The sequence below is a fragment of the Aspergillus pseudonomiae genome (genome assembly GCF_009193645.1).
Source record: "Aspergillus pseudonomiae strain CBS 119388 unplaced genomic scaffold BDV37scaffold_29, whole genome shotgun sequence".
NCBI classification, from domain to species: Eukaryota; Fungi; Ascomycota; class Eurotiomycetes; order Eurotiales; family Aspergillaceae; genus Aspergillus; species Aspergillus pseudonomiae.
In genome coordinates this window covers 180,090-205,153 of record NW_022476021.1, presented here as the reverse complement: position 1 = coordinate 205,153, position 25,064 = coordinate 180,090, and the positions used below count along the sequence as shown (strand labels likewise).

General features: G+C 48.9%; 8 protein-coding genes across 8 annotated transcripts; 4 read left to right on the top strand and 4 right to left on the bottom strand.

Moving 5' to 3' along the window:
* On the bottom strand, positions 1-2,765 carry BDV37DRAFT_107991 (putative MFS multidrug transporter). The gene is made up of 4 exons (XM_032078302.1): positions 2,604-2,765; positions 2,235-2,320; positions 614-2,098; positions 1-555 (listed from the first exon to the last, which is right to left on the bottom strand). Exons 3-4 carry the CDS (start codon positions 2,088-2,090, stop codon positions 200-202), a joined length of 1,833 nt encoding a protein of 610 aa, XP_031941937.1. The 5' UTR covers positions 2,091-2,098; positions 2,235-2,320; positions 2,604-2,765; the 3' UTR covers positions 1-199.
* Positions 2,766-5,475: 2,710 nt separating this feature from the next.
* Positions 5,476-6,537, top strand: BDV37DRAFT_282657 (uncharacterized protein; the record flags this gene model as incomplete). Its single annotated transcript, XM_032087097.1, has 3 exons — positions 5,476-5,814; positions 5,907-6,306; positions 6,383-6,537. 3 exons carry the CDS (start codon positions 5,476-5,478, stop codon positions 6,535-6,537), a joined length of 894 nt encoding a protein of 297 aa, XP_031941936.1.
* Positions 6,538-8,578: 2,041 nt separating this feature from the next.
* BDV37DRAFT_271277 (uncharacterized protein) lies at positions 8,579-10,484 on the bottom strand (the record flags this gene model as incomplete). Its single annotated transcript, XM_032084699.1, has 4 exons — positions 8,579-9,465; positions 9,530-9,901; positions 9,974-10,259; positions 10,335-10,484. 4 exons carry the CDS (start codon positions 10,482-10,484, stop codon positions 8,579-8,581), a joined length of 1,695 nt encoding a protein of 564 aa, XP_031941935.1.
* A 160-nt stretch (positions 10,485-10,644) lies between these two features.
* Positions 10,645-12,432, bottom strand: BDV37DRAFT_293713 (Inosine/uridine-preferring nucleoside hydrolase domain-containing protein). The gene is made up of 4 exons (XM_032089481.1): positions 12,055-12,432; positions 11,487-11,995; positions 11,187-11,433; positions 10,645-11,123 (listed from the first exon to the last, which is right to left on the bottom strand). Exons 1-4 carry the CDS (start codon positions 12,230-12,232, stop codon positions 10,948-10,950), a joined length of 1,110 nt encoding a protein of 369 aa, XP_031941934.1. The 5' UTR covers positions 12,233-12,432; the 3' UTR covers positions 10,645-10,947.
* Positions 12,433-12,920: 488 nt separating this feature from the next.
* Positions 12,921-17,474, bottom strand: BDV37DRAFT_247137 (WD40 repeat domain-containing protein). Its single transcript, XM_032081837.1, has 5 exons — positions 17,373-17,474; positions 17,277-17,295; positions 16,281-17,132; positions 15,950-16,221; positions 12,921-15,896 (listed from the first exon to the last, which is right to left on the bottom strand). Exons 3-5 carry the CDS (start codon positions 16,818-16,820, stop codon positions 13,562-13,564), a joined length of 3,147 nt encoding a protein of 1,048 aa, XP_031941933.1. The 5' UTR covers positions 16,821-17,132; positions 17,277-17,295; positions 17,373-17,474; the 3' UTR covers positions 12,921-13,561.
* Positions 17,475-18,536: 1,062 nt separating this feature from the next.
* On the top strand, positions 18,537-19,932 carry rrg9 (mitochondrial ribosome assembly protein RRG9). The gene has a single exon (XM_032081836.1). The coding sequence runs from the start codon at positions 18,596-18,598 to the stop codon at positions 19,445-19,447; it is 852 nt and encodes a 283-aa protein (XP_031941932.1). The 5' UTR covers positions 18,537-18,595; the 3' UTR covers positions 19,448-19,932.
* A 23-nt stretch (positions 19,933-19,955) lies between these two features.
* BDV37DRAFT_247134 (putative intracellular protein transport protein (Sat1)) lies at positions 19,956-23,039 on the top strand. The gene is made up of 3 exons (XM_032081835.1): positions 19,956-20,795; positions 20,864-21,937; positions 21,998-23,039. The coding sequence occupies exons 1-3, from the start codon at positions 20,258-20,260 to the stop codon at positions 22,879-22,881; spliced, it is 2,496 nt and encodes an 831-aa protein (XP_031941931.1). The 5' UTR covers positions 19,956-20,257; the 3' UTR covers positions 22,882-23,039.
* A 437-nt stretch (positions 23,040-23,476) lies between these two features.
* On the top strand, positions 23,477-25,029 carry BDV37DRAFT_107877 (Mob1/phocein family protein). Its single transcript, XM_032078301.1, has 5 exons — positions 23,477-23,722; positions 23,936-24,099; positions 24,171-24,264; positions 24,316-24,449; positions 24,498-25,029. Exons 1-5 carry the CDS (start codon positions 23,700-23,702, stop codon positions 24,737-24,739), a joined length of 657 nt encoding a protein of 218 aa, XP_031941930.1. The 5' UTR covers positions 23,477-23,699; the 3' UTR covers positions 24,740-25,029.
* The last annotated feature ends 35 nt before the right edge of the window (positions 25,030-25,064 follow it).

Below are 25,064 nucleotides of genomic sequence, written 5' to 3'. Positions count from 1 at the left end.
AGAAGAGAATAAAGTATTTTTTTGAGAAGACCCGCTACCCTGCCAAGCCACAAAAGGACCCTGGACGTAACCAAGACAAGGGTCACCGCATGTCGGTCATTGGCGGAAAGTAACCTTCGTCAGTCGTTTCCGTAACATCGTCATCATACAACTCGATCGGCCCCGGGCCAATGTCGTAGAGATGTCGAGATGTGCTCATCTATTGATTAACACTGTTCCGGCGGGAGTTGACACGGGAATTCACCCGGGAGTTGGCATGCGAAGCAGGGCGGGATCCAATGTAGCTGCCCTGACGGCTCCCAAGGTTTTGACGGATGCGCAAGTTCTGCTGGGACCGAGCAAAGGAGTTCGCCCGGGACCCAGAGGGGATCTTCGAAAGCCGGCGCCCTTGGGTTTGCATTTCGACGCGGGCATCAGACAATTGCTGGGCGAAGGGCGAGCGCTTGCGCAATGTCGGTCCGTACCAATAGATCACATAGACCGCAATCACAAGCACGAATGAGATGCAGAACAGAATCGTCGATGCGTACTCCAGATGGTATTTCCCGCCAATATCTGAACACTCTTAATTAGCGCTTGCTGTATTTCCAGTCAATTTTCGTCAGTCACTTACTCTGATAAAATGGAGTAGCAGGGATGGTAAGAACACCAGCGAGGAAGTCTCTCGCCCATCCATTGCCACCCGTCGCAGAGGCCGAGTACGGACCGTATGCGCAGACCATGTAGTCAATAGTCGCCATGTAGATACTGTAGTTAGCAATACCGACGATCGCCGAGAAAACCATAGTTCCAATCCAGTGCGTCTGGGGCAGACTGGTCCATGCGAAGCCAATCAAACCAATGGGCAGGCAGGGAGCAGTATACAACAACCACCAGAGTCGGGATTCGTATTGGGTATGCTCGTCATCTGGCCTCATCCGCCGTTCGTAGACGTTTCTCCTGATCGCGGGGACAAAGGAAGCCCATGCAATGAAATAACCCACGAGAATCGGAAGGAATGAGAGACCCAAAGCCACGGTGCTGAAGTTCCATTGCGCATACACGAGACCGAAGGATTGAATGAACATGAAGATCAGGGCATCACTGAACCCACTCAAAAGAGAGAGGCAGAGGACGATCGGCTCAGTCAAGAACATCTTGAATGGACGGACCCAGGTGATCAAAATTTCCCTCATGGAGAAACGCTCCCTGTAGGGGATGAGTTCGTTAGGTCCGTAGAGGTTAGGGTTTTCGCCGCTCTCTCTCTTCTTCTTGGCAATCCGGTCCATCAGAATCGTAGTCCGGGTCTCGGGGACGAGGAAGAAATGGGCAATTTGAACAAATCCTCCAAAAATGAGCTGGATCCAGATGTTCCAGCGCCACGGCAGGTATGCTTCAACAAAGCCACCCACCACTGGTCCAAGTACCGATCCACCGACAGAGGAGAAGACCACACAGGCTACAGCGTATTGCTGATCATCGGCTTCCCACAGATCTGCAATCATACCGAGCGTGACCGATCCTCCGGCGGAGCTGAGACCACCTAGTGCACGACCAACCATGATAGAGGCGAAATTTGGGGCGAGTGCAACCGGGAGTTGCCAGATATTGACCAAGAACAAACTCGCCTGGAGAATCGGTTTGCGACCCAGTTCCTCACTCCACGGAGCCCACAGTTCGCAACCAAACGCATAGAGCACAAGGAAGATCATCGCTCCACAACGAGCAGCCTGCATACTCACGCCAAATTCCTCCGAAATACCCCCCAGCGCATTAGAATACAAACTGGTGTTAAAATTCATAGAAACCTGGACAAGAAAGATGACTGAGATGATCATCCATTTTCTCCAGCTTGGGAAAGAGTAGCCTAGCTGATCGTAGCAGTCTTCTTCTGTTAACTCGATCTTTCCCCCGTCCAAGGCAGTGTTTTCCAGCTGATGGAAGGTAGTTCCAGCAGCCGCAGGGTCATTGGCCAAACCCAGTTGGGGTTTGTGCAGCTCAGCCTCTTTTCCACCGAGGTCATATATTCCATCGGCCTGAGACGAGGAAGAAGCTCCCGACTCATGAAGCTTCTCGTCCCGATTTATGGCCTGGTCCGAAAGAGGGGCCATATTTGATCCTATGAATCGTTGGTTAGAAACTCTGGGGGAGAGCAAAGACGTAGTATCCTGGAGATATGGAAGTTCAAACCGAGTGAGGGAGTCCACAGAAGATAAAAGTGATAACCGGAGATGTATAGAAGAAGTGAGACTTACAGAGTAGGCAGTAGCGATCTTCCCAATACAGTGTTAAGTGGTGTGTATGTAGGTTCAAGTGTTTCGAAGTGGAGGTAAGTGGAGAGCTGTACCACGAAAGAAGATAAGAACTTATATAGACGTATGAAAATGGAGGGGGAGGTTGAAGTAGGAAAGAGGAGATGAAAAGGTGGGAGGGGAGGAGAGGATATAGAAATAGAAAAAATAAAAAAGGGAAAAAAAAAAAAGAAAAACACCGAGAGAGAAAAAGCAGTGACAGAAAAGGAAAAGATGCAGCTCAATCAGGTAGTCACCCAGAAAGGGAAAGCATGGGGAACACTGAACAGGCCTGAGGAACCAAGTGGAAATACTACCTCAACCCAAACCTACCAGATAGAAAGTATTCTTTGTACCTCGCACTGTCTGTTGGGTTCATCCACCTATCCTTGCCTTTTTTATTTTCTTTTTTTCTTTTTTTTCTATACCTACGAGACCAATGAGAAGATAATCTCTCGTGAGGAAATTTATTCCATGCAGGTGAGAGAAAGAAAACGAAATGCGTGCTTTTTCTTCTACTCATAACACTCTTTTTCTGTTCCATTTTATTTTAATTTTTTAATTTTAATTTTTCCCTCTTTATGTATTGAAAATTGATCATCCACTGATTTCATCCCCCAAATTCGTCTTTCAACGGGAAACTCGACCGCATGGGTCATGCATCAAGGAAGAACCTCCTTGACTATGGTTGGCCCATGGTTGCAGAACAGGACCGAATCAGGAAGACGGGCTGCATTCCACTTGGACTCCAATGTCATCCACTTGCCACGCCGGCCGAAGTCTGTCGTCCAAGCTGCGAGATCTGACTTCCCCCGGACATTGCACTAGTCGGAGGCGGATACCCCCTACATCATGGGCGCATACTAACCTGACTGGCGGCCAACAGCGACCGTCCCCACGGGTATGGTAAAAAAAACATCCCGCAACAGGGTAAAATCTGAGGCTGGTGGTTTCGGTACCTCCACCTTAGCGCAAATGGGGTCTCCAGCAACCATTACTGGAAGCGTTTTGGGCCGGGGGAGTCGAGGAATGCCCGCTTCGGGAAACAAGTGAACAGTGGCACGGGACTGTGAGAGTCCCACATCAGACACACAGTATTACTTATGCAGGCTATACGAACGGCAACGCTCGTTTCTCATAGTATTTTCATGATTAAGATTCTGCGGGATTTAATTATAGGATACTCTAAAGTAAGCCGAAAGAGATCATTGCTAAATCGCGATGACAAGGTTGTGATCCATGAGATTAGGGTTGGGTTGGTCATGACCCGATGTAAGGGAGTCGGCATCAGCAACCACGAGTTGCGTGGCTTCCCGATGGGCGGTCGGTATTAAACCGAATTTATGTATTTGGGGGATCGGGATGATAAGCAACCATGAAAAGGTATTTGGTAACTCCTCGTATTTGATGGGGACAATTTTCCTGTTCATTACATTGCAATGAGCAAAATAAATGGAGCCATTCCCTGTAATGAAGGTCCACTCATATTGGGCCCAGTTTTTTCTCCCTCTCCTCTTGTCCCATGGGGGTTTCTTGGATTCGGGGTAACCGTGAAATGACGTCAATCGGTTTTCTCCGGCCTTCCGTCCAGTACATTTTTGCTCTCTGAGGAAGTTGATCATCGTCCCGGGGCCCAAAAAAAAAAAAAAGTCTACTCGTACAGGAGACAAAGGAAATGGAAGATGGTTTGCCTGATGTGCGTAATATTGACCTGCAACTATGATGGAAGTGGATTATTCTAGAAACCCATATCGAAGCCTGTCATGGAAAATTTTCGCCCCAGTTTCTTTGTCCCTTTATAATCTATCGTATGTCCAGTTTCTTCATTACTCGGGCGCTCTTCTCTACCCTTAAATCATAAATCTTTTGGATAGTGGGGTTCCAGTAGTCAACGTACCAAGCAACGTCTCAGGTAGTCAAAATAAACACCGCACGGATAACGAATAATCCTGATGATGATCCTGAGGCGTGACTTACTATGTAATTATACCGTAAGCGAACAAATAATGCACCGAGCATTATACTGTGTAATCATCATTGCCACAGAGCGGTTATCTCATCATACGTTACCATCATAGCACCAGGTTACGACGGGCGGTATCAACCGCCACATACGTCGATGCAGCGAATAGACACAAAGTAGCATCTGAGATACACTCATTGGAAGAATAATCTGATCGGCGTAGTCACTATACATGCAGCTTATAAAAGTCGCGTGACATCCGATCAACTTCATGTATACTCAGGGTGTACTGCGCAGTATTCGTACATCGTTTTCCATTCACATTAGTCATGGGTACGATTTCGGTGAGAACAAGCATAGCCAGCCAAGGATTCCGGGTAACCTGGGCGCTACGATCCAAGCTAAGGCAATTAAGCGGTCTCTGTTCGGTCAGCCAAGGCCGGATGCCAAGGGATCCCATGGAAGAGCTAGTCCTCTTCCCCTGGCTGGGCAGGGCCGAAGGAAAGTTTGCGGCTTTAATGAGTGAAAACAGAGTTGCGTAGCGGTTCGAGAAATGAACCTTGTCGCCTCGACATGTTCGTATAATCGTCGACTGTATTGTTCCCTCAGCTTCTAGAATTCTCATAGAAGAGTGCCCGACACGGCACGAGCGATGCTGATCAGACTCGGCTTCTGCACAGGACAACTTTATCCATCATGGACACCTGGTTCTGAGTCCTTATTTGTAGAAGGTTCATGTACATTCCAATGCATCACGTGGGACGCCTCCAGGCATGACAGTTTGGTTGATTCAGGCTCCAAGGTTGAAATGATCGACGCTTTCATCCGGCTGTTTTCGGGATTTAATTGGCAGATTGCCTATTCCAGTCTCGGCCTAGACTCGGGCTCGTGACCCGTTACCGTTCGAAACGGGCTTGACCGCCTGCCGCATGGGCACTCCGCCTTTCCAACTGCATCCACTTTGGCATCAGCGTTGTTTCTGTTACTTCGATTATTGACAGTATCTTGGTTCCTGACAACTCGGTCGATACTCTGTTCTCAGGCAAAAGCCTATAGCTTGAATCTTTATTCCCTCGATCGCCTTCTTCTTATCGGCCTGTTGGAGGAGAAATGTGCCCCGATATCAACTCGCTGTCCCCGTCGCGTTCCTCTTCTGCCTCCCCGCGTCAAGTACGGAATCTCCCCACTTCTTCTGACAGCCAGCAGCATTCTTCATCCGGGTTCTCCCCTGCATCGGCCGCCATGAGTAATAACAACAACAATAATAATCAGAACAGCCATCACCATACCCCGGAGGTCCCTCGTCGGTCATCCCGCAGCTCTCGTGCGGGCGTGCCGGGCTCAGAGCGACGCCGGTCCGCTGCCGGTGCCAACTTTAACCTGAATAATAATGAGCCGACTGGAGACTCCATGGCCCCGTCCGACCACCGCTCCTCGCTAGGTGCTCATGGGCTTCGGACGTCTAGCCCATCGAGCCTCGGAGGCAGCCCGATTATTGCGACCGGGGACCCGCATCACCAACGTGCCCCCTCGTTGGGTGAGCTGCATCAAGAACTGGAGCAGGAACAAGAAGCCCAAGTGGTATGATCCCGACTGACACCATATCATTTCCGTGGCGGTTAAAATTGCCACCCCCTTGTCGATACATGACAACTAATCTGGATCCCGGTCAGAACCGACTCTTGCATATGATCCGAACCCAACAAACTCAGCTGCAGCAATTACAGCAGCAGCAGCAACAACAGGGTTCCCAGGGCACGGCCATCGACGATTCGGACCGCTCTGCGTTTCCTACTATCCCACCCGTCTCGGCTAGCGGCAGTCGAACATCAACTCAATTTCCCTCATCGCTGTCCAGCCGCCGACCCTCACGGCCGTCGAGCCAGGCGGCGTCGCCTAGTCTCCGACCGCTGTCCGATGCACCCCGCGGGCCGGAGGGGCCAGAGTGGATCGCGGGCACCATTGAGAGCCCGGCACGACGGAGCAGCCGCGACGAAGGTGCGTTCTACCAGGCCGAAGCCACAATGCTTGCGAGAGAGAACCAAATTTTGCGACAGCGCATCCGGGACTTAGGTGAGTGGTTTTTTCTTTAAAGTTTTTACTAGTCATGTTTCATACCCACCAGGACCTGGTTAACCAAAGGACAAAGAACGCCAGGTGAGTGAGTTGACCACATCGCCCACTGGAGGTGGTGTGCGGTCGGGCGAGATCGCCGCAGCTCCTGCCACAGAAGGCGGCACAACTGCCGATCCCCATGCAACTGTTGGAGTCAGATCGACCAGTGAGCCCACGGATAAGACCTGATTGGACAATGCAATGCCTACATTCGAGGACGGAGTATTTTACAGTGTGCTTCTCCAGATTTCAGGACGATCAATACGGAGTACATATCTCTTACAGCGGGCAACCGCAGTTCAAGGTTATATGCATTGTCTACCTTTATGAGCCGGTTCCCGCTTTTGGTCGTATGTGTGCCATCTCAAGTTTCTATACGAACCAGCGATCCGAGCGCGAGCCTGCAGCCGCCCTGCCGGATATTCAACAATCATCACTCCTAATAACAATAAGTCGAGGGTACAATTTCTGGCTGTAGGGCTAGGCGGCCCCTATCTTGAGGCGTCAGCATTGGTGGCTTACGCCGAGACACTATTGTATTGTGCATATTGGGCGCCCAATATAACCAAAGCCGTTATAAGAGGCGTTTGCTAATTTAGTAATCACAACTCCTTTCTATTCTCGTATCGTATCCCTTCTTTACTACAGAACTACACCGATTATTAAGAGGCGCAACGATCCGAACCGGGCAAAGGTCGAGGATAAAAAAAGAAATTGCCTGTAGTCTCCACCAAATGTGAATGCCTCATATTCTTGAAGACACAACACAACACACATCGTAGTCATCCCAATCCCGAGGATGAAAATTTCTCTCACATACACCACATTTCTCTACATCGAATTTCTACACACTATTAACTCTACCCCTTGCCTACAATCATAGTTACACCTCCTTAGCTCCATCATGAAGCCCAGGCCCCAGATGTTTAACCATGATCCTCAGATATTTTCCAACTGCAGTTACACTGCAACGACCCTTTACAAATTACTATACCTTTTTACACCTGGTCTCTCTCAAAATAGTAAAATTTCCTCAATCAACAACAAGATACTTTTCTTTAGGTATCGCGAGGCACTCTCTGTCAAGAAAACACATGGTCGCCCCAACGTTGGTGTTAGAAAGCAAACTGGCACACACACACACAACAATACGGCACCATTACTACTAAAAGGTCATCTGAGCATTGCCCTCAATTAGATTTCCCCCTACTCTCTCCCGTCCTACCTTCCAGTAGCACGCTTGATCTATCATTTCTTCGTCTGGCTATCTGTAGTCATTATACTTTTGTCCACGACAGGTCTTTTTCTCGGACCACCCCGTACCATCGTCTATGTATACATATTCCTACAACATATCCATTCACATCCCGACTACACACAGCACGTCTCTTCAGAGACGGACACTTCCGAACAGTACATACCAGACATGGTCACATCTATGCATGGCAGCTGAAAGATCTAACATTCTCGGCTCATTCAGACGTCATGTTTCACGACGAGTCTGAAGGATACACACTAACACAGAGCACAATCACCCGGTACGCCGAACCCCGGTCCCTGAAACAAGGCGTAGACTACTTCGATTACCTCAGAGCACTTGCACTCGGACAAGCTGATCTACATTGAGGGTGCGATGTCTCATAAGATCCGTCCCTCATTGCCCTACAACCAGGAGTTCTCCCGAGGCCCTAAAATGTTGAGTCCGCTCATTAGATACAGTCTCATTCTCCTAGCAATGCATGAAAGTCGCTGCGGTGCCGGTAGATTGGGGACAGTCGTGATCTAGTTCGGCGTTTCTTTCTATGGCCTCACTCTAGGTCTTCTGGAGGTATGCTCCTGGAAAACTTCTCCATAGCCAGGCGATCTAGTTCATTCCTCAAGAACTTACAGGATGACATCAACATCTCCAAGGCCTAACCAAATCTTTATCTTAATTAGTTAGTCTCTAATATCGTTAGGGTAAGATATTACCTTCATTGAGAAAGGGAAAACCGTAATCACTTGCGGAAAGTAAATCTCTGTGGCAACGGCTTTAGACCTTGCACAGTGCCTCGCTGTGACGGGGGGATGCTTCCACTTCTCGGCCCAGAAATAGGATGAATTTGGAAACCCGACATTAATTATTAATACTTAACCTTAGCAGTTAACCGACCCAAATAGTTTACGCCGAGGAGACAGGAGACAGGCACCTCGGGAGGAACGCGAACTTCTTGACTGGCTTTACTGTTCATTATCCAGCATCAAATGGCCATAACTTGTCCTCCTTTGCCACCGTCAGACTATCACCACGAGACTCAGATTCCCTGGCCGTCTGGATCCATTCATCATACGCCGCGCGATGGGCATCCCTCGCAGCATCCCATAATTCATTCAGAACCCAGCCATCCGAATTTGTATTGAGGGAGTTTCTAAGCCATAGTTTGAGTTTTTGAATGGTCTCAAAGTCTTCATAGTCTCGAGCGTGCTCCCTGAGTTCTTCTTCAGTTGGAGAAAATGGGCATGAGCCTTGCAGTCCCAGTTCTGTCCAGCGAGCTGAAAGCTCAATTAACTCTTGGCGGATGGCCATGGCGCTGTCCCTCCACGTCGTATGGCAATATTGGAGAACTCGAAACAAGGTCGGATCAAGTAACCTCGCGGGGCGTAGCTTAGGAGCGAGGCCCTTCATGCAAACATCGTATGACTGGTAACAGATTGATGCGTCTTTCCATTCCTGTTCGTTATGGCCAGAAGCTCTGTGCTTATCGACTCCGTTCTCGAGCGTGTTTCCCTCTGGCTCCTCCGCCAGTGCAGCAAAATCAGGGGTCTCATTGGCATAAATGAACGCAGGCTCAATGCTTGTTGACTGCCAATCAAGCACACCAGGAATGATAGTTGGGTCTTCGGCTGAGACATAGACATTCCTTTTGTGGAAATCAGGGTGAAGAAGAGCTGGGGTAGCGGCATCCTGAATAGACGTATCTTTAGCGAACTTCTGCATCACTTCTAAGCTTGTTTTCAAAAGACTGATGTGATGTTGAACTGATCCTTGATGAGGGAGTAATTCGTGGTTGACAGGATCTGTCTTCGGTAAACGAGAGAAACCGGTCTCTACCAAGCCTAAAGCATAGCTTGTGAGGTCTTTCTGTAAATTTGCATCTGTCGCGTTAGAACTGTTTATTGAGGTAGTGAATTGTGAACTGACAAGGACCACAGTTGGAACTCGGACCACCATAAAGTTCAAGTTCCCCCGGACTCCGATTCCAGAAAACTGGACTGCAGTGTGGACCAATACAGAAGCCCGGCTCGAAAGGAACCTTCACGTTCGGCTCTAGTGGTCCATTTGAGAAGTATAGACTGCCATAGGCCGGGAAGTCTAAGGATGCCATGTCTCTTATCGCCAATGAAAGCATCTTGGTGCATAGCATATGTTGCTCCGAGTTGATTTCGGGCCACACCTGGTGCAGCTGAACACCCACAGCATGCTCCTGGATGATATATACTGTGCCGATTGGATTTGATGGATCATCGTTCCAGTCTAAGATTCTCGGCATCGGAAGTGAGATCTTGGATTGCACTACAGAAGCAACGCCAATAAGTGAACATATCAACCGCATCTCCAAGAAGGAGGCATGTAGGTCAGCCTCACAATATGTTATTGTTGCAACTTCAGAGTTGTTCATTAATCTTGGTGGGCCGGCAATACTGGTCGGTAATTTCGCCACAACACAAGAACCTGTATCCATGGTGAGAAGAAAGACTCTATTGAATCCACCTTCTCTCTTTTCACATTTGACGATCTTGGTTGCTCTTGGGCATAGACTGATAGCTTTATCACCAAGCGCTGAGAAGTCGAGAACAATGTGGCGAGAACTTAGTTCGAGTTCATCCCGATTAAGCCATCTTCCACTAGTGTAAGCTACAGAGATCATGCACTACAAACCGAGTCAGCGCCATGGAACTCTGGGTAAACAATGGTACTGATGTGGAACCGCTTCTTCCGAATTTACCCTCGGGGTTAAGCGGTTAGGTAAGGGATGCGGCGGCATCGTGCTGAATTTGCTTTTCATGTTGGACAATTTTTGCTGGAAAGAAAAGGCAGGTCGACAATGCTGGGTGGTTGGTGAACAAAGCACCAAACGCTGCCAAAATCGGAGCATCCTCAGGCACAAAGTCGTTGTTTTCCAAGTTGTCACTCTATGAGTCCGACAGGGCGCTCAAGTATCAATCTTTGCTTACTATCCGGAGGCGGTGTGGGGCGAACTGGTGAATGTCAGTATGTTAGCCATAAGAAAACAATGGTACTAAAACCAATGCCTAGAGGATCACACCAATCAATCTCATATATTTTATTTTCTCTCCCATACGAAGTAGGTATACAAACGAAAACATTGAGTGGTTAACCTGGGGAAGGGGACAAAAAAGCAAACTTGGAATTCGCGTTGCAAAGTAATGTTTAATTCGCTGATGATGAGATGGATACAACCGCGAGGGTCAACATAGGACAGATGATAGTAAAATGGATTGTATGGAGCTCTACTCTATAACCAAGAGGATGTTATTGCTCTGTATTTGTATTCAACACAAGTGGTGTCTTATCTTAAGATAGCCAATGTCATCCACTCAAGAGCACGTCGGAGGCTTCCACATAGCCTGCTTCATCATGTCCTTGAGCTTCGCGCCGTCGATACGGTTCACATAGGTGATGTTGCGCACGCCCGGTGGCTTAAGCATGGCCTGGTAGACATGAATATTTCCGTAATTAGGGCTTCCATAAGAGATATCGACGTCGATATAGGCTACAAGTCAGTTAGTAACTTCGTCCTTTGTTCAACAATACGGAACTCAGACAGTCCACTTACCAGTAGTGGTGTTAATAGCAAGAGACCGGTCAACCATGAGGGCGGCCGCAGTTTCATCCCAGAAAGGAAACTCGGTGCCATAGTGATCATGGAAGAGCCTGGTATACTCATTCTTGACCGTGTAGACCTCATCGAGGTAGTCCTGTGTCGATTGTACCTGATTGGCCACGTTTCCGGCGATAACAATCTCGGGGAACTCTGCATTGAGGGCAATTTTCGCAGCTTCTGGGTCGATCATCAAGTTGATCTGTATTCGATGTTACTGGGTTCGTTCTTGGGACAGTGAGTCAGTACACCTACATCGGAGTTTATGTCCGCCTGTAAATAATCACCCGTAACCTGATACATATTCACATCCACGTATCCTCCCATGATGACCAGTTCTTTGGCCAGGGAGGCGAAATCGGGATCCATTCGCACTGCCAAGGCAATGTTGGTCAACGCCCCGGCAGAGTAGATGGAGACTTGATGCGGATATTTGTGGACCATCTCAACCATGAAATTGGCGGCAGACGTGGAGTGGTTGATCTTAGTAGTGGGGAATCCCTCAACAAAAGCGGCCTTGACGATCCGGTTTGGATCCCCTGATGTTGGGTCATTACCGAGTGCTTCTGCTGTTACATTCTCTGAAGCGAAAGCGCCCTCCCAGGGAAGTTTGCCGTGCACGCTTTCCCATGCCTGGAAGCGCACTGGTGTATTGATTAGAGGATAGGTGGCGCCCGCATAGACTGGGATGCAACTGAGGTTTCCGACCTCAAGGTTGGCTAGCGCATGGTATGCGCATTGACGCTGCCACGAATTGGCCGTATCTAGAAAAGTGTCAAAAGCAGTGGCTGGTACTGCATAAGAAAAAAAAAAAGGAGCTCACCGGAGACTAATCCCAGAACCTGGATGTCATTCTTGAGCGCGATCAAGAATGGAAGAAAGCTAATTGCCCCCCAGTCGTTATCCAGGATGGCATATCTTTTTTCGGGTTGGCTATTGGCGGCTGTACACAGGGCCAGAGAGAGAAAGAACAACGAAGAAAGAGAGCGAGTCGGCCACATCGCCACAGAAAGCGCATTTGAGTCCCAGGTACAAAGTTGAATAGTTTCTCCGCATGGCGGCTCGGTTTGCTTTTATATGTTTGGCACTTGGATGGTGGGCCGGGCTCAATCAACCGGGCTGCTCCTAATTGAAGTTCAGCCACGCTCCTGACCATCACCCTATCGCGCACCATAGCGCCTATCGGCTTTTCCACACCACACAGTAGTCTTTTATTGTGACCCCTAATGGAAAGGAAAGGTGGGTATAGATAGCGATCAGCGTCCACATTTCCTATGCGGGAAGGTGTTTGCGGTTCAAGCTTTTCTCAGGTAATGAGTAATGAGCAGATGTCTTCTCCCAGAACTTGATAGTCAATTAGAGCCAAGGCAGAGAACATTATGGTGGTATTCTATCGATCATTCAATTCCATAAATAATGTTCCACCCGTCTGGCCTTTTCAGTCGTAGTAAGGCGTAATGGTTTTATAGCATATGTCCCAAAACGAGATTCGGAGGGGAAAACTAGAAGAGATAAGACTGCCGATAACCAGATTAAATTCGGCAGTTCCTTATCTTCACTGTACGAAGTACCGACAAGGGTGTAATGGTAATATGCAAATATCACGCTAAAAAAGATTTCGGAGTTATGCAGTCACTGGTTCCACTGCTTCTTGCCCCAAGGACTGACTATAATGTCGAACAGGCTTCATTCAGATCTGAGCGGCGTATGGAAAACACTGTTAATATGAAAACAGGGTTTGGGGAGGCCTGCGATCAACAAGGCCTCCCCACCACCGATAGGAAATACTGGGTATCATTTTTAACTCGAGCAGGAGAAGCAAAAGAAGGGTGTCGGTGAAGCCCAAAAGCGAATGCAAAAGAAGAAGAGAAGGAAACGCAGGTGAAAAGCGATGAGAGACACATTCAAATTACAACCAGGGCAACGGGCTGTAGTGGCAAATGCAATCAGTCTAGAATAATAAGAGAAAAGAGAAGAAAAATAGAAAATAAAAATAAACAAAAATGCAAAGAGTGAGAAAGATAGGGCGCCGTTACCGAAGACTCCACTGGACCTGCTAAAAGAACCCGTCAAAAGCCAAAAAGGAAAAGGAGGAGAAATAAGATCAGCTAAACACACGAAGTGCCAGGGGAGTCTGACATAAGTAACCCAAAATACAGTAACCTTCGCTTTTCCCATGCAAAGTGAGATTGGTAGTAGCTAGTCCGCTGCAAGATTTCACAGCCCAAAGATGCAATATAGAGAAGGCGACAAAAGAGTTGAAATCGAAACAGCTGGAACAAAACTGTGAAAAGAGTTCAATGGCGTAAAAGAGCGACATGGAATGTATTTCATCCCTCTGCATCTTCTTCGGTCGAATGACTCCTGGAAGAAGTCGGGGATGGCTTCTGACTCATGTTAGAAGTTGAAGGAACATGAATATCGCCATTACGAACCGAGGACACTCCTGTGTTCAAGCATTCATTTTCTTTCCCACTGCTATCGGTCTCCGTTTCAGTGCTTTCACAGCCTTTTGTTCGAGAATGTAAAGCGCGTAGCGTAAGCCCCAGTTCCCGCTCCAGCTCTTTTTGAGAGGGCAGATTCTCCTTGGCCCCATTAAGTTTCTTTCGGTAAGCTCGCAGTGTACGGCAGACTTGTTCGGTAGACATGTTAAGGCTGCCAAACTCGGTCTTTCCGCCGTACCTACTACGTGATCGAATATCTAGTGGTGAACGGTGGTTGTTATGGCTTAAGTGGCTAGTCTTTTTCGCGGGGGTTGACTTAGGACTAGGGGGGGACGGTGTCCTATGCGACCTCTCTAGACGCGAGCTGGAGCGTGCTGATGCTGGTGTAGGCGTCCGTGGTGTAGCGTCCCCATTCTTGGCCGATGTGGGCCCGAGGGACAGTTTTGACAGTTTGCGTATGAGCGGCGGAGATTGCTCGCGCGTCGGAGTGGAGGCCCCTGTCCCATGCTCATGTCGAAATTCAGCAAGCTCATTCTTAGATAAAATCTTCCGTATAGGAGGTCTGGAAAGGGCCATCTCCTTTGAACCCTCATCTTCCTCCTTTGACGTGTTTCTTGTGATTTCTTGGGCTTGGAAGGGCTGCACCGAAATGTTCCACATCATGACAACACCGTCAATACCTGAGCTTATCAATGTGCGTACGACGGTTCCGCTGGGCGGATCAGGGCTCCTTTCCAGCAACTGCACGTCACTGACACCCTCGGTATGACCGAATTCACCAGTGAGCAATACACCACGGTCCAAGTCATACACACGTATCGACTTATCAGTGCTGGCCACTCCTATTAGTAGCTTGGGACTGTGTCCCAAGATTCCCCCAGCTACTGTCAATGCACCCATTACCACTGCATCATTTGAATCGGAATCGACAGCTCGGATAGAATTCAGATGGCGACCGGACGGTATCTCATACTGGTGTACACATCGGTCTGTGGTGGATATGATAAGGATGTCTGTGTCATCTGCGGACAAGGTCATAGACACCGGGGACGATTTCAATGTTATGACTTTGGAGATCATGTAAGCAATAGAAACACCGCCATCGGCCTCTCTGGTCACACGCTCCCTGATTAGCACTGTGCGATCAGCAGAGCATGAGAGAAGGTTTTCTCCGTCGTTAATGAAAAGAACCTGCCCCACAGCGCCTACGTGGTCATCCATCGTTTGGACTAACTTTAGGCTGTCTTCTGTTATTTGAAAAAGCTGAACCATGCGGTCACGACCGCAAGTGGCGACGAGACAAGAGTCGAAAGCTGCGCTCAACGCAATATCAGTGACCTCGGCTCCATGAGCTCGGACTTGATCCATGCACTTCCAAGACTGTCCTTCTAGAACTCGCAACACACCGAATTTATCGCCAGAAACGAACAAATCCATGCTATCGCTGGCCCTCACTACCCTCAATTCATTCGAGGTCTCTTCATCTACGCCTGGAACTTCCTCCAAAGGGATGACATGGGAAGCCCGGCACTTGCCATGAGTGTCCCAGAAGTTCACTGTGCCCCTGCATGACCACGTGAAGAAGTCGGCCTCGAGGTCATTCGGTACTTTCAATGGGCCGATCCCAAGCACAGCATCTTGATGAGCAGGCATGGTGGTCTCCACATGGCTCTGTTCATCCTCCATGGCATCAAATGGGTAGATATGGATGGCTCTAGTCGTATCAACTGTAACCATGTGGGTTGTCAGGGAACCCATGCATGTGATAGCAGGCCCCTTACATTTATGTTCCTCGGAGGAAGTTTCAGAAAGGCTGGGCGGCAAGGGAGCAGCAGATGATCGTAGAATCTCAGTTGGGAACCTCTGCATTCGCCTGCCTCGACCGCCAACCCATACACAGGAACGATCCGAGTCCGCCATCAAGGAGGTGATGCTGAAACCCACATTCTCCACCAGGGTTATCTTCTGGGAGCCCCCTGTGTCACTGAGAAAACACAGTGCACCCGTATCCGTGCCTACCACGGCCTCACGATCAGAAACCATTGCCACGCTTGTAAACGTGCTCTCTGCTAAAGAACCCAGTAAACAGTTTCTTCCAGACAGCGCTCGCGGAGCAAAACTAGGCGAGCTAGGGGCGCATTCCATGTTGTGACGAGTCTTGGTAGGCGATGCTGGTCTAGCTTCTGGCAGTCTCCAGACTTTGACATGTCGAACTCCCACCCTATATATGATTTAGTCCACCCATCATATCATCGATCGTCTGGAAAGACCTACGTGATCAAAGTTTGGCCCATGAAACACATGTCCCGTATCGAAGACGTGCATTTGTTGGTTGAATGGAGCTTTGCAGCTCCGCTTTTCAGACTGACCGACCAAACAAACAGAAAGCCGTCATTGGTGTCACCAAGCGTAGCCAGGTACTGGGAGTCACTGCTAAAAGCAAGCCCGCGGACCCCGAAGGTATGGTCAGTAAGAATGGATAGTGGAACATCGGAAGGGGCGTCTTTTGCAGTTGAGTAGATCAACACTCTGGGGCCATAGCCAGTCTAGAAGGAAATCAGTAAACCCTATACTATTAGTCAGATTGGGGATTTGTGCCACGCACCTCGCCCACAGCAAGGAATCTCCCATTTGGGCTGATTGAGACGCTTGTGACTGCTTTTACTCTTTCTCGTGAAGACCAGGCACGGCTGCTGTTACTTTCTGCCAATTCATTCGCCGGGGAGCCGTTGAGAATGGCGCTATGCGCTGTGGACTTAACGCCCGATGATGGCCTAGCGCGAGTATCTGGTGTGGTTGGAGGGGTAGATTGATGGTAGAATGGAGTGACGGGGTGGACACTCGAGGCGGAGGGGCGTGCTCGGAAGAAACGTTGATTCACATTGCCCGCCTCGTCTAATTCAGCTAGGATGGCTGCTGAACCGGCGCAAAGGGCAAAGGACTTGCTCTGGTCGTGACTGGAAAATCCGTGGGGAGAAGTTGTAGTCGTACCGATCACGGTCTGTAGGGACAAGGTCGCCTGATGTTGCGGTGCCTTGTTGGGAGTCCGCGGGGGTCTTAAACCCGGAGAATTGGTGGGAGTGATTCTGAGGGACGAGCCTGCGCCAACTGCCTTGTTTTTCACATTCAATGAATTGTATGCCATGGCCAGTTCTGGCTGAGTCTGATCACAATCATTCAAGAACTTTATGAAGAAAGACTGCAATCGTAAACGTATATCTCGACTGGAGTTTTACTCGCACTTTCGGGTGGTAGCTTTAACAAGCTTTCGGTGCCATTCAGTGATTTGTAACCGGAAGAAGCTGGAGAAAAAAACAATAGGTAAGGATATGTGTCCGTGCTTTGTGGTAACAAGCTTCTAGATTATAGTAATGATAGACTGAATTCGGTAGGAGAGGCGTTTTGTGGGATAGCACAAATGTGGGAGGGGTGAAGGAATGGCCGAGCTCGGGGAGCCCTGAGAGAAGCTCAGTCGATGTGGACCGGGTAACAAGGAGCGTCCAATAGGTTGTGGTGGGAAGGGCGAAAGAGTGAAGGGAAGTAAAAATAAAGAGAGAACTAGCAAAGGAACGAGAGATTGAAAGTAGAGGGTGAAGCTAACATGAATCCAAGGAGCACAACTGTGTCTGTCAGTCAGTAAACAAGGGTTTTTGCGGCATTCCAGCGGGCGGAGAAAATCCTCAGGAAACCAACTTACGAGACGAATGACGAAGGAATAAATGAGTGAATGAAGGATTGGCGAACCTCTCTCAGCCCTTAACCCTTGGCGCAGAGAGAGGATCTGACAGAGGGAAGAAACGAACCTTTTAGCTCTCAAGCTAAGGGTATCTTAAGATCCATCAACTAAAAGGGAGATCATTTACTTGAACGAGAGCTTCCTTTTGTTCTTTATTTGGGAGTTGATAACCCTAAACTCCTTTGGGCGAGCACCGCCAATTTTAAGTTTATCTGGGCAGAAGCAAATTAAATGAAGGGTCACCTCCATACATACGGCAAATCTTCCGGGAGGTAGAGGGAAATTGGCCAGTTTTGAACCTGGGTCGGAAAATGAAAAACAGAAAAGACAAACCAGAAAAGACGAAAAAAAAAAAAAAAAAAAAAGGAGTATGTTTGGCTGGGCACCGAGCGGTTGAACTCCCCTTGTGGATCAGTCACAGAGCACCAAGCGGTCTAGTCTTCCAGTTAGTCTCATATCGGATGTGGAGATGCCAATCATTCTTCCTAAAGTGGTAATCCAGAGAATCCTTAAACAAAGCCCCCCGTCCGAATCTTCGAATATAAAAGGGGAGGGAGAATTCTCTCCACCATAGGCCATTGCAACACCTCAGCGCTTCTCTGGTGCAAGACAGCTGGTGGATGGTGATAGGGTATACAAGACGTAGCTATAGGTTCACTATAGTACGGCTGAACAGCAGCTGTATAAACAGCTGGCAAGTGTTTGATGGTGTTGAGCTTTCAAGCAATACTGGAAAGTTTACAATAGGATCATTTCCTCTGCTCACCTAGGACAAGCAACTATATCCAGGGCGCTGAACTATAGAAATATAGGTTTCAGGTTTCACGGCGGAAAGTGATTGATGTTATGGATGAATTAGGGACTAATCCTTGGTTGGACCTTCAGAGAGCTCCATTTGTGAATCGTATACATTGCGCTTGTATTTATTAGAGGGATTGGGCTCCATTTCTGAGACAGAATCACTAAAGGGCTCCTTTTATATCTACTCCCTAAGTAATATATTCTTTCCCCAAAATCCAACGTCATTCTTATCGCTTCCGATAAGATCACGTGACTATCACTGTCGTCTGAGGTGGAAACTGTTCTGGATCTTTTCCAGATTCCTCTGCTATCGAATTTCTCCAGGTCAGAGATCGGCAACATTCGCACATCGTTTTTCCATAGTTGCTTGAAGAGGCTTCACTATGGTAGCCTTCTGTGCTAGCTCTGCTAGACTAGCTCTACCTACACTTCTCCGCAACGTTTATCGCTCCGAATTTGCCTCTGAGCTTCATTCCTCCCGTCTCATCTCTCTGCGCCGGGCGTCTCACTCCCATCAGCTTTGTAACAATGGCCGGAGTTTTGCTTCCGTCTCGAGACTACTTGCCTCCCAGCCAGGATCGCATGCGAATTCGCAACAGCCTTCGCAACCGGCCATCACAGAATCAAGTTCAGAGCAACTAGATGCCACTGTATACGGTTCTGTTAGTGAAACCCCTGCAAAGGATACGACAATCCATCGTGATCGACGGGGCCCAAATAAACCCGCTCGAAAGGCGAAGAAGACGAAGTTTTCCTCATCACAAGCAGAACCCGATGCAAACTCAGTCAAATCCTCCCGCGATAAGAAACATGTGCGCAGTGACCGAACCTCCCCGGAATACAAACCCAAGAAAAAGGAGCACTGGCAAATTCAAAAAGATGCCTTGAAGAAGAAATTCAAAGAGGGATGGAACCCATCAAAAAAGCTTTCGCCCGACGCTCTTGAGGGTATTCGCCACTTACATGCCGTAGCTCCGGACAAATTTACAACTCCTGTTCTTGCCGAGCAATTCCAGGTATCTCCAGAAGCTATTAGACGTATTTTGAAAAGCAAATGGCGTCCTTCCGAAACAGAAATGGAGGACCGGCGCAAACGATGGGAAAAGCGGCATGATCGAATCTGGAGTCATCTATCAGAGCTGGGTCTCCGACCGAAAACAAAACGCACGGAGGCCTTAGACGATTCAAACATACTGTATGGTAAGGGCGAAGAAGGCAACAAACCATCAGAGTAATCTGCTGTTGTATTTCAAAGAAGCATGAAAGCATTGTGCATATTGGAGACATATATACTGTTAATAGTACATAATTACTTACACTTGAAATTACATTGTTACTGTTTCTCTTTCATTCTCTTCCTCTCTCTCTCCCTTCATTTCCTGTTTTTTGTTCTTTTTCTTTTCTTCTTCCTCTTCTTCCTCCTTACCTCTTGGTCTTTTGAGATTGCTGGTATTGTGCTGAAACCCTGAGTTACTTGGCTCCATAATTAATGTGTCTCCTTTTGCGGAGATTTGTTTTACCAAGTGATTCTTCTGTATCACGTCAAACAAGCCCTATTGTATTCCATGCTACGGCTATAAAATAAAAAACAAAATAATAAGATAAGTCTCCTCATCCGGAGCATTTCATAAACTCTTTCCTTATCAACCCCAATCGAGACGATTAAAGATATGGAAAAGTCTCCAGTGGGCTAGAAAGGACGCTAACTCTAAAGTGTCTTAACTTGGTACGGTTACCCTCAGTTGATTTGGCCGACAAGGCGCATGCAACGCGACTCTGGCCCGTTCATTCACGTTTTCTCTTTTCTGGTATTTCTTGTTTTGTCCTTCTCTCTACGATGGCTCATCCAATCTGACAGCATGCCATAACCGGCTATTGTCAATTTGTTTCCCCTCATCTGTCCTATTCATTTATCACATCGGCGGCGTTAAACGGAGAAGAAGCCGATACCCTTTGGTGGCGGCTGTTGGTATCCACCGTTTACCCCAAGCTTCTTGCTTCCTGCTGCTTTTCTCCGCCCATATGGTCACCTTGCGACCCTCGCCATGCCGTCGGACATTCAAGTCTTTGTGAAATGGAAAGATCAGACAATATTCGCCGGTGAAGATGTGGATTGTACCATAACCTTCAAGAACGTTGCGGAGGGAAACGTGGAGAGCAACAATGGCAGACAGCTCTCACCTCAGAGGAAGTCGTCTCGGCCGGGCAGTAGCACGCCTCACTCGGACTCCTTCTTCTCCTTGAAATCGCCGAGGAATCTATTCTCCAACCCAAATCGCCGATCCTCGACGACGTTCTCGAGGAGAAGCCCATCCCATCGCGTTTCTTCATCGTTAAGTTCACCATTGGTCGGTTCCCATAGCTTTCCACCTCCTTCGACACCTCGCAATGGCCCACCCCCCGGCCACAAGCACAAGCGATCCATTTCGATATTATCAATCGATAGCGAAGGAGGCGGGGATAGGACCCCGAAAACGTCTTCGCCCTTCACCCGCTCGAGGCCAGCCAGAGGGCATGGGCGTTCTGCGAGTTTGCAGGTGGTACCCAAGCGATTCGAAGGCTATGATGACATATTTCCCAAGGGTATGTCTCTTGCTTTGGCAGCAGCGCTCGATATCTCGTAACTTGCACTGACAGTGACTGCAACCTAGGTGGGCGTCATACCGCGCGGGGTGTCCCACCTCCTGAATCCCCCATGAATGCCTCTCCACAAAGTCTACGAGTCGATGTGGACGCGGCGGCCAGGACTAGTCGCTCTAGGTCTGGTACGATGAGCCCGATTAAATCAGCCGAATCACCGCGAGGGCCTGCGCGTCGACCGCAATTACCTCCAATGGACTTCAAATTCCCACCTCCCACGAGCGAGACGAGCAATCCACGACCCGGCGCATCACCAACGATACCGGCCGGGGAGCATGGCAACACAATAATGGTAGCAAAGTCGAATGGCAAAGAGGCCTCTGCGTTAGCTGCGCCGGGTCACTTGCCGCAGCTCACCAAGATTATGTCGACGTCGAGTCTGAGTGGTAGCCATAGAAGCAGCGGCGAATTCTACTCTGTGGGGAACAATTCCTCGGAAACTTTACAGTCGGAATACACGAACTACTCTATGACAGTACCTCGAACACCTGTTTCTCGACACGGGCGACACATGTCCAGCGTTGACTCTGCGGCTTGGCTGCCCAACGGTCAGACGTTGCTCATGGGTTATGCCCAGATCAGTGCATCATTTACTGTGGATGGCTCACTAATCAACCAGTCGGCGTTTGAGGAAGTCAAGAGGAAAGGCGTAGTGGGTGACCAAGGGAATGCTGCCGGCATGTCCAACGGACGAAGCGCTGCAAGCGGCGACAAAAATCGTAAAGGAGGTGGTTTCTGGGGCGCTTTCAAATGGAACGCGATAGAGGAATCCATCAACGGTCTACTTTCCAACAATGAACTTGATGGCCTACGCGATATGCGAGGTGTCACCTCATCACGATCGATACCGTTACTGTCCACATCTCAATCGCTTCTCTTCGTGGATCTCCGACTAGCACCCGGAGAAGAGCAATCCTACTCATTTTCCTTCACTTTGCCCCGTGGCCTCCCTGCTAGCCACAAAGGAAAGGCTATAAAAATTTCCTATAACCTAGTCATTGGCACACAACGACCGAGTGTCCGTAATGAACCCCAGCGTGTCAATCGCATTACTATACCATTCCGGGTATTTTCCGGCGTTGATGGTAAGTAGCTCCCTCTGGCTGATGATATCCTCTCTATCTGGCGCAACTAATGTATCGTAGGTCAAGGGGATATCCTTGGCCATGACTTGATGAACCCCTATGTGCTTCTCCGAGACGAAGCTAGAGTACAGAAGGTTGGGCCAAGTCCGCCGCCATCTACCAAGACTAAGAGTATCAGCGGTACCACGTGGAACTCAGCGCCTGAGTTCTTAGGCTATGTTGATGATATTCTCGAACAACGCTCCCAGGGCGCTCTTCTACAGCCCCCTGAGACACCTCTAGAAAAGCGCCCAAGCCACGACCTGTCCTTGGGCCCACTGTGCAGCAAGGATGCTATTGATCTCGCGATTCTCCGAAGCAACCAGGCTCTTAACTCGTCGCGCAGCCCCAATCGATTTGAGATTGCACGCAATGGGCGTCGGATTGCCGTTGTGGTGCTCAATCGACCAGCTCATCGATTAGGGGAAACTATCATTGCCACGGTGAACTTTGCCGGCGCCGCGCTCCCCTGCTATGCAATTCGAGCCACGCTAGAGACGTCGGAGAAAGTGACAGGGTCATTAGCAGTACGGTCTGGCGCAAGCATCCGACGTGCCACTCGAAAAGTACATGCATCATTCTTCGAAAACACCCTGTATTCCACGCGAGTCGTCTTTAGTCCTGCTATCCCCATCTCTGCCACTCCTACGATCCTAACTACTGGAGTCAACCATGAGTGGGAATTACGGTTTGAGTTTGTGACGCCAACCACGCATGCCGACTCTGGGGTCGGCCCGTCGGGCGCTACGTTACTCGAAACCGTGCATGAAGATGACCGGGGACGGATTATGAATGCTTTAGAGAACATCGGGTGTGAGTCGTTTGAGATTGCGATCCCTCTCACGGTATATGGGGAGACAGTCCGAGAAAGACTCCCTGAGGAGAATGAAGGATACTCTATATAAATAATATTGTGATGGGCATGGGCATGTCCCTACGGACTCTATCTGTATGGGAGGAAGTACTGTTTACCTTAATGACTCTCATAGATATCCTCCCCATGCGCGGGGTAAATAAATGTATGTATGTTATTGGCAAGACATTGTTAACGAGGCCCAATCAAGATAGTTCGGTTTCTCTCTCTCTCTTTTTTTTTTTTTTTTGGTCTATGTGTTCCTCCTTGCTCTCTCATTTCAATGCAATACCTATGTAAATGGACCATTACTCATTCCAAATAAATTGCAGCCACAAATCCCTTGAATGTGGCTACATGGAAGGGGAGCGGTGGAGGTCACCGGGGCAACCCATGGATGGGCGATGACTGGTGCCTTCAGCATCCATGGAACACATGCACTTAGAGGTTCCGCTCTGGTTAAAATCGTGGAGACAAGACGGGAACCTCGATCGATGACGGAATTGGGCTTGTGTTGATCGGAGATCTTTCCATTGCCCACCGCTTCTTGATTTTCTTTAGCCTGGAGAACCCTCAGCCGCACCGTCACCTGATTGATCGCAATTCCATAGCATTGCTCGTGAAAAGTGAGATGATTCCCCCGGCATCTCTCACGCACTTTGCCCACGATTAACTAACCCCTGCCTGTTTGGTTCTGGAATGTAGGCGCATTCCCGGTCACCTACGCCGCACACATCAACGCTTCAACCCACCACAACAAAGTCAAATTACTACAGATCTGAGTGCTCGGAGGTCAGATCGCGGGGCATTTTTTGTGCGCTGGATCTGGAGGATTGATAAAAGAGAAGAGGACCAAGAGAAGAAAGAAGAATGGCTTCATTCATCACCACCATGTCGGTTCCCATTACCCCTGTTCTTGTTTCTTCTACCACTACTCCTGCTACTCCCTTTGCCCCGCCATCATTTTCAAAATCATCTCACCCGTTGCCCCGCCCATTGAGTCCCTCGATTCATTACAATGATGCCCCCCTCACACAACCTCCTTCTTACCTGTCGCCGATTGTGCGCGCGCTCACAGATGAAACATGTGGACTAACCCCTCCCAGCAATGCGCGGACACGCGCGCCGTTTAAGCCACGGTCCGCGGCCAAAGGCACGAGCAGTTACCAGTTGAGACAGTTCGCAGAGGCGACGTTGGGAAGTGGGAGTCTCAGAAAGGCCGTGATCCTTCCTGAGGGGGAGGACTTGAATGAGTGGCTAGCAGTTAATGGTGAGCTCTCAGACTCGTCGCCAGTGCGACCGGGTGGTTGTCGCAGGCCGCTAATACACTATCCTCGGCAGTGGTGGATTTCTACAATCAGATCAATCTTCTCTATGGCTCTATTACAGAGTTTTGTTCGCCTCAGTCATGCCCGGAGATGAAAGCCACAGATGAGTGCGTAACCTTCCCGGGGATTATCCGGATTACGGCTGACACGAGAAATAGATTTGAGTACCTTTGGCAAGACTCGGAGCACTTTAAGCGGCCGACGAAGATGTCTGCCCCAGAGTACATCGAACACCTGATGAGCTGGGTTCAGAGTAATATTGATAATGAACAAATGTTCCCCAGCCGACTGGGTATGTCCATAGCCATAGTCTCTGTGTGACTTCGCTAATGCAAATTAGGCGTTCCGTTCCCCAAAGCGTTCACCAGCCTCATCCGTCAGATTTTCAAGCGGTTATACCGGGTATACGCACACATCTACTGCCATCATTACCCGGTCATCGTGCACCTGGGACTCGAACCGCATCTGAATACAAGCTTCAAACACTACGTGTTGTTTATCGACGAACATCGGCTGGCGAGCGGGAAAGACTTCTGGGGTCCGCTGGGAGATCTGGTTGAGAGCATGTTGCGAAGCGATTAACGGAGGTGTTCGGTTGACTTGGCAAATTGAGGATCTAGATTGGGCATGACGGTGATAGTCGGTTTCCAATCAACCAATGCACTGAATGACGGCGTTTGGTGGGGGTTTTTTTTTTAGCATTCTGTCATGGCTTTAATAGAAAGATGGTTCCCACCATCACGATGAGCGGCGTTGCGTTGAATGTGTTCAGTGTGTTCAGTATGTTCGGAATGAGGATCTTATCTCTAGTCGAAGTGTTTTGTAGTGTAGCCGAAAAACCCGGCGTGTGCGGATACTCACGTGACCGGCGAGAATTGTTGGACGGAACATCAACTCAACTCCATCT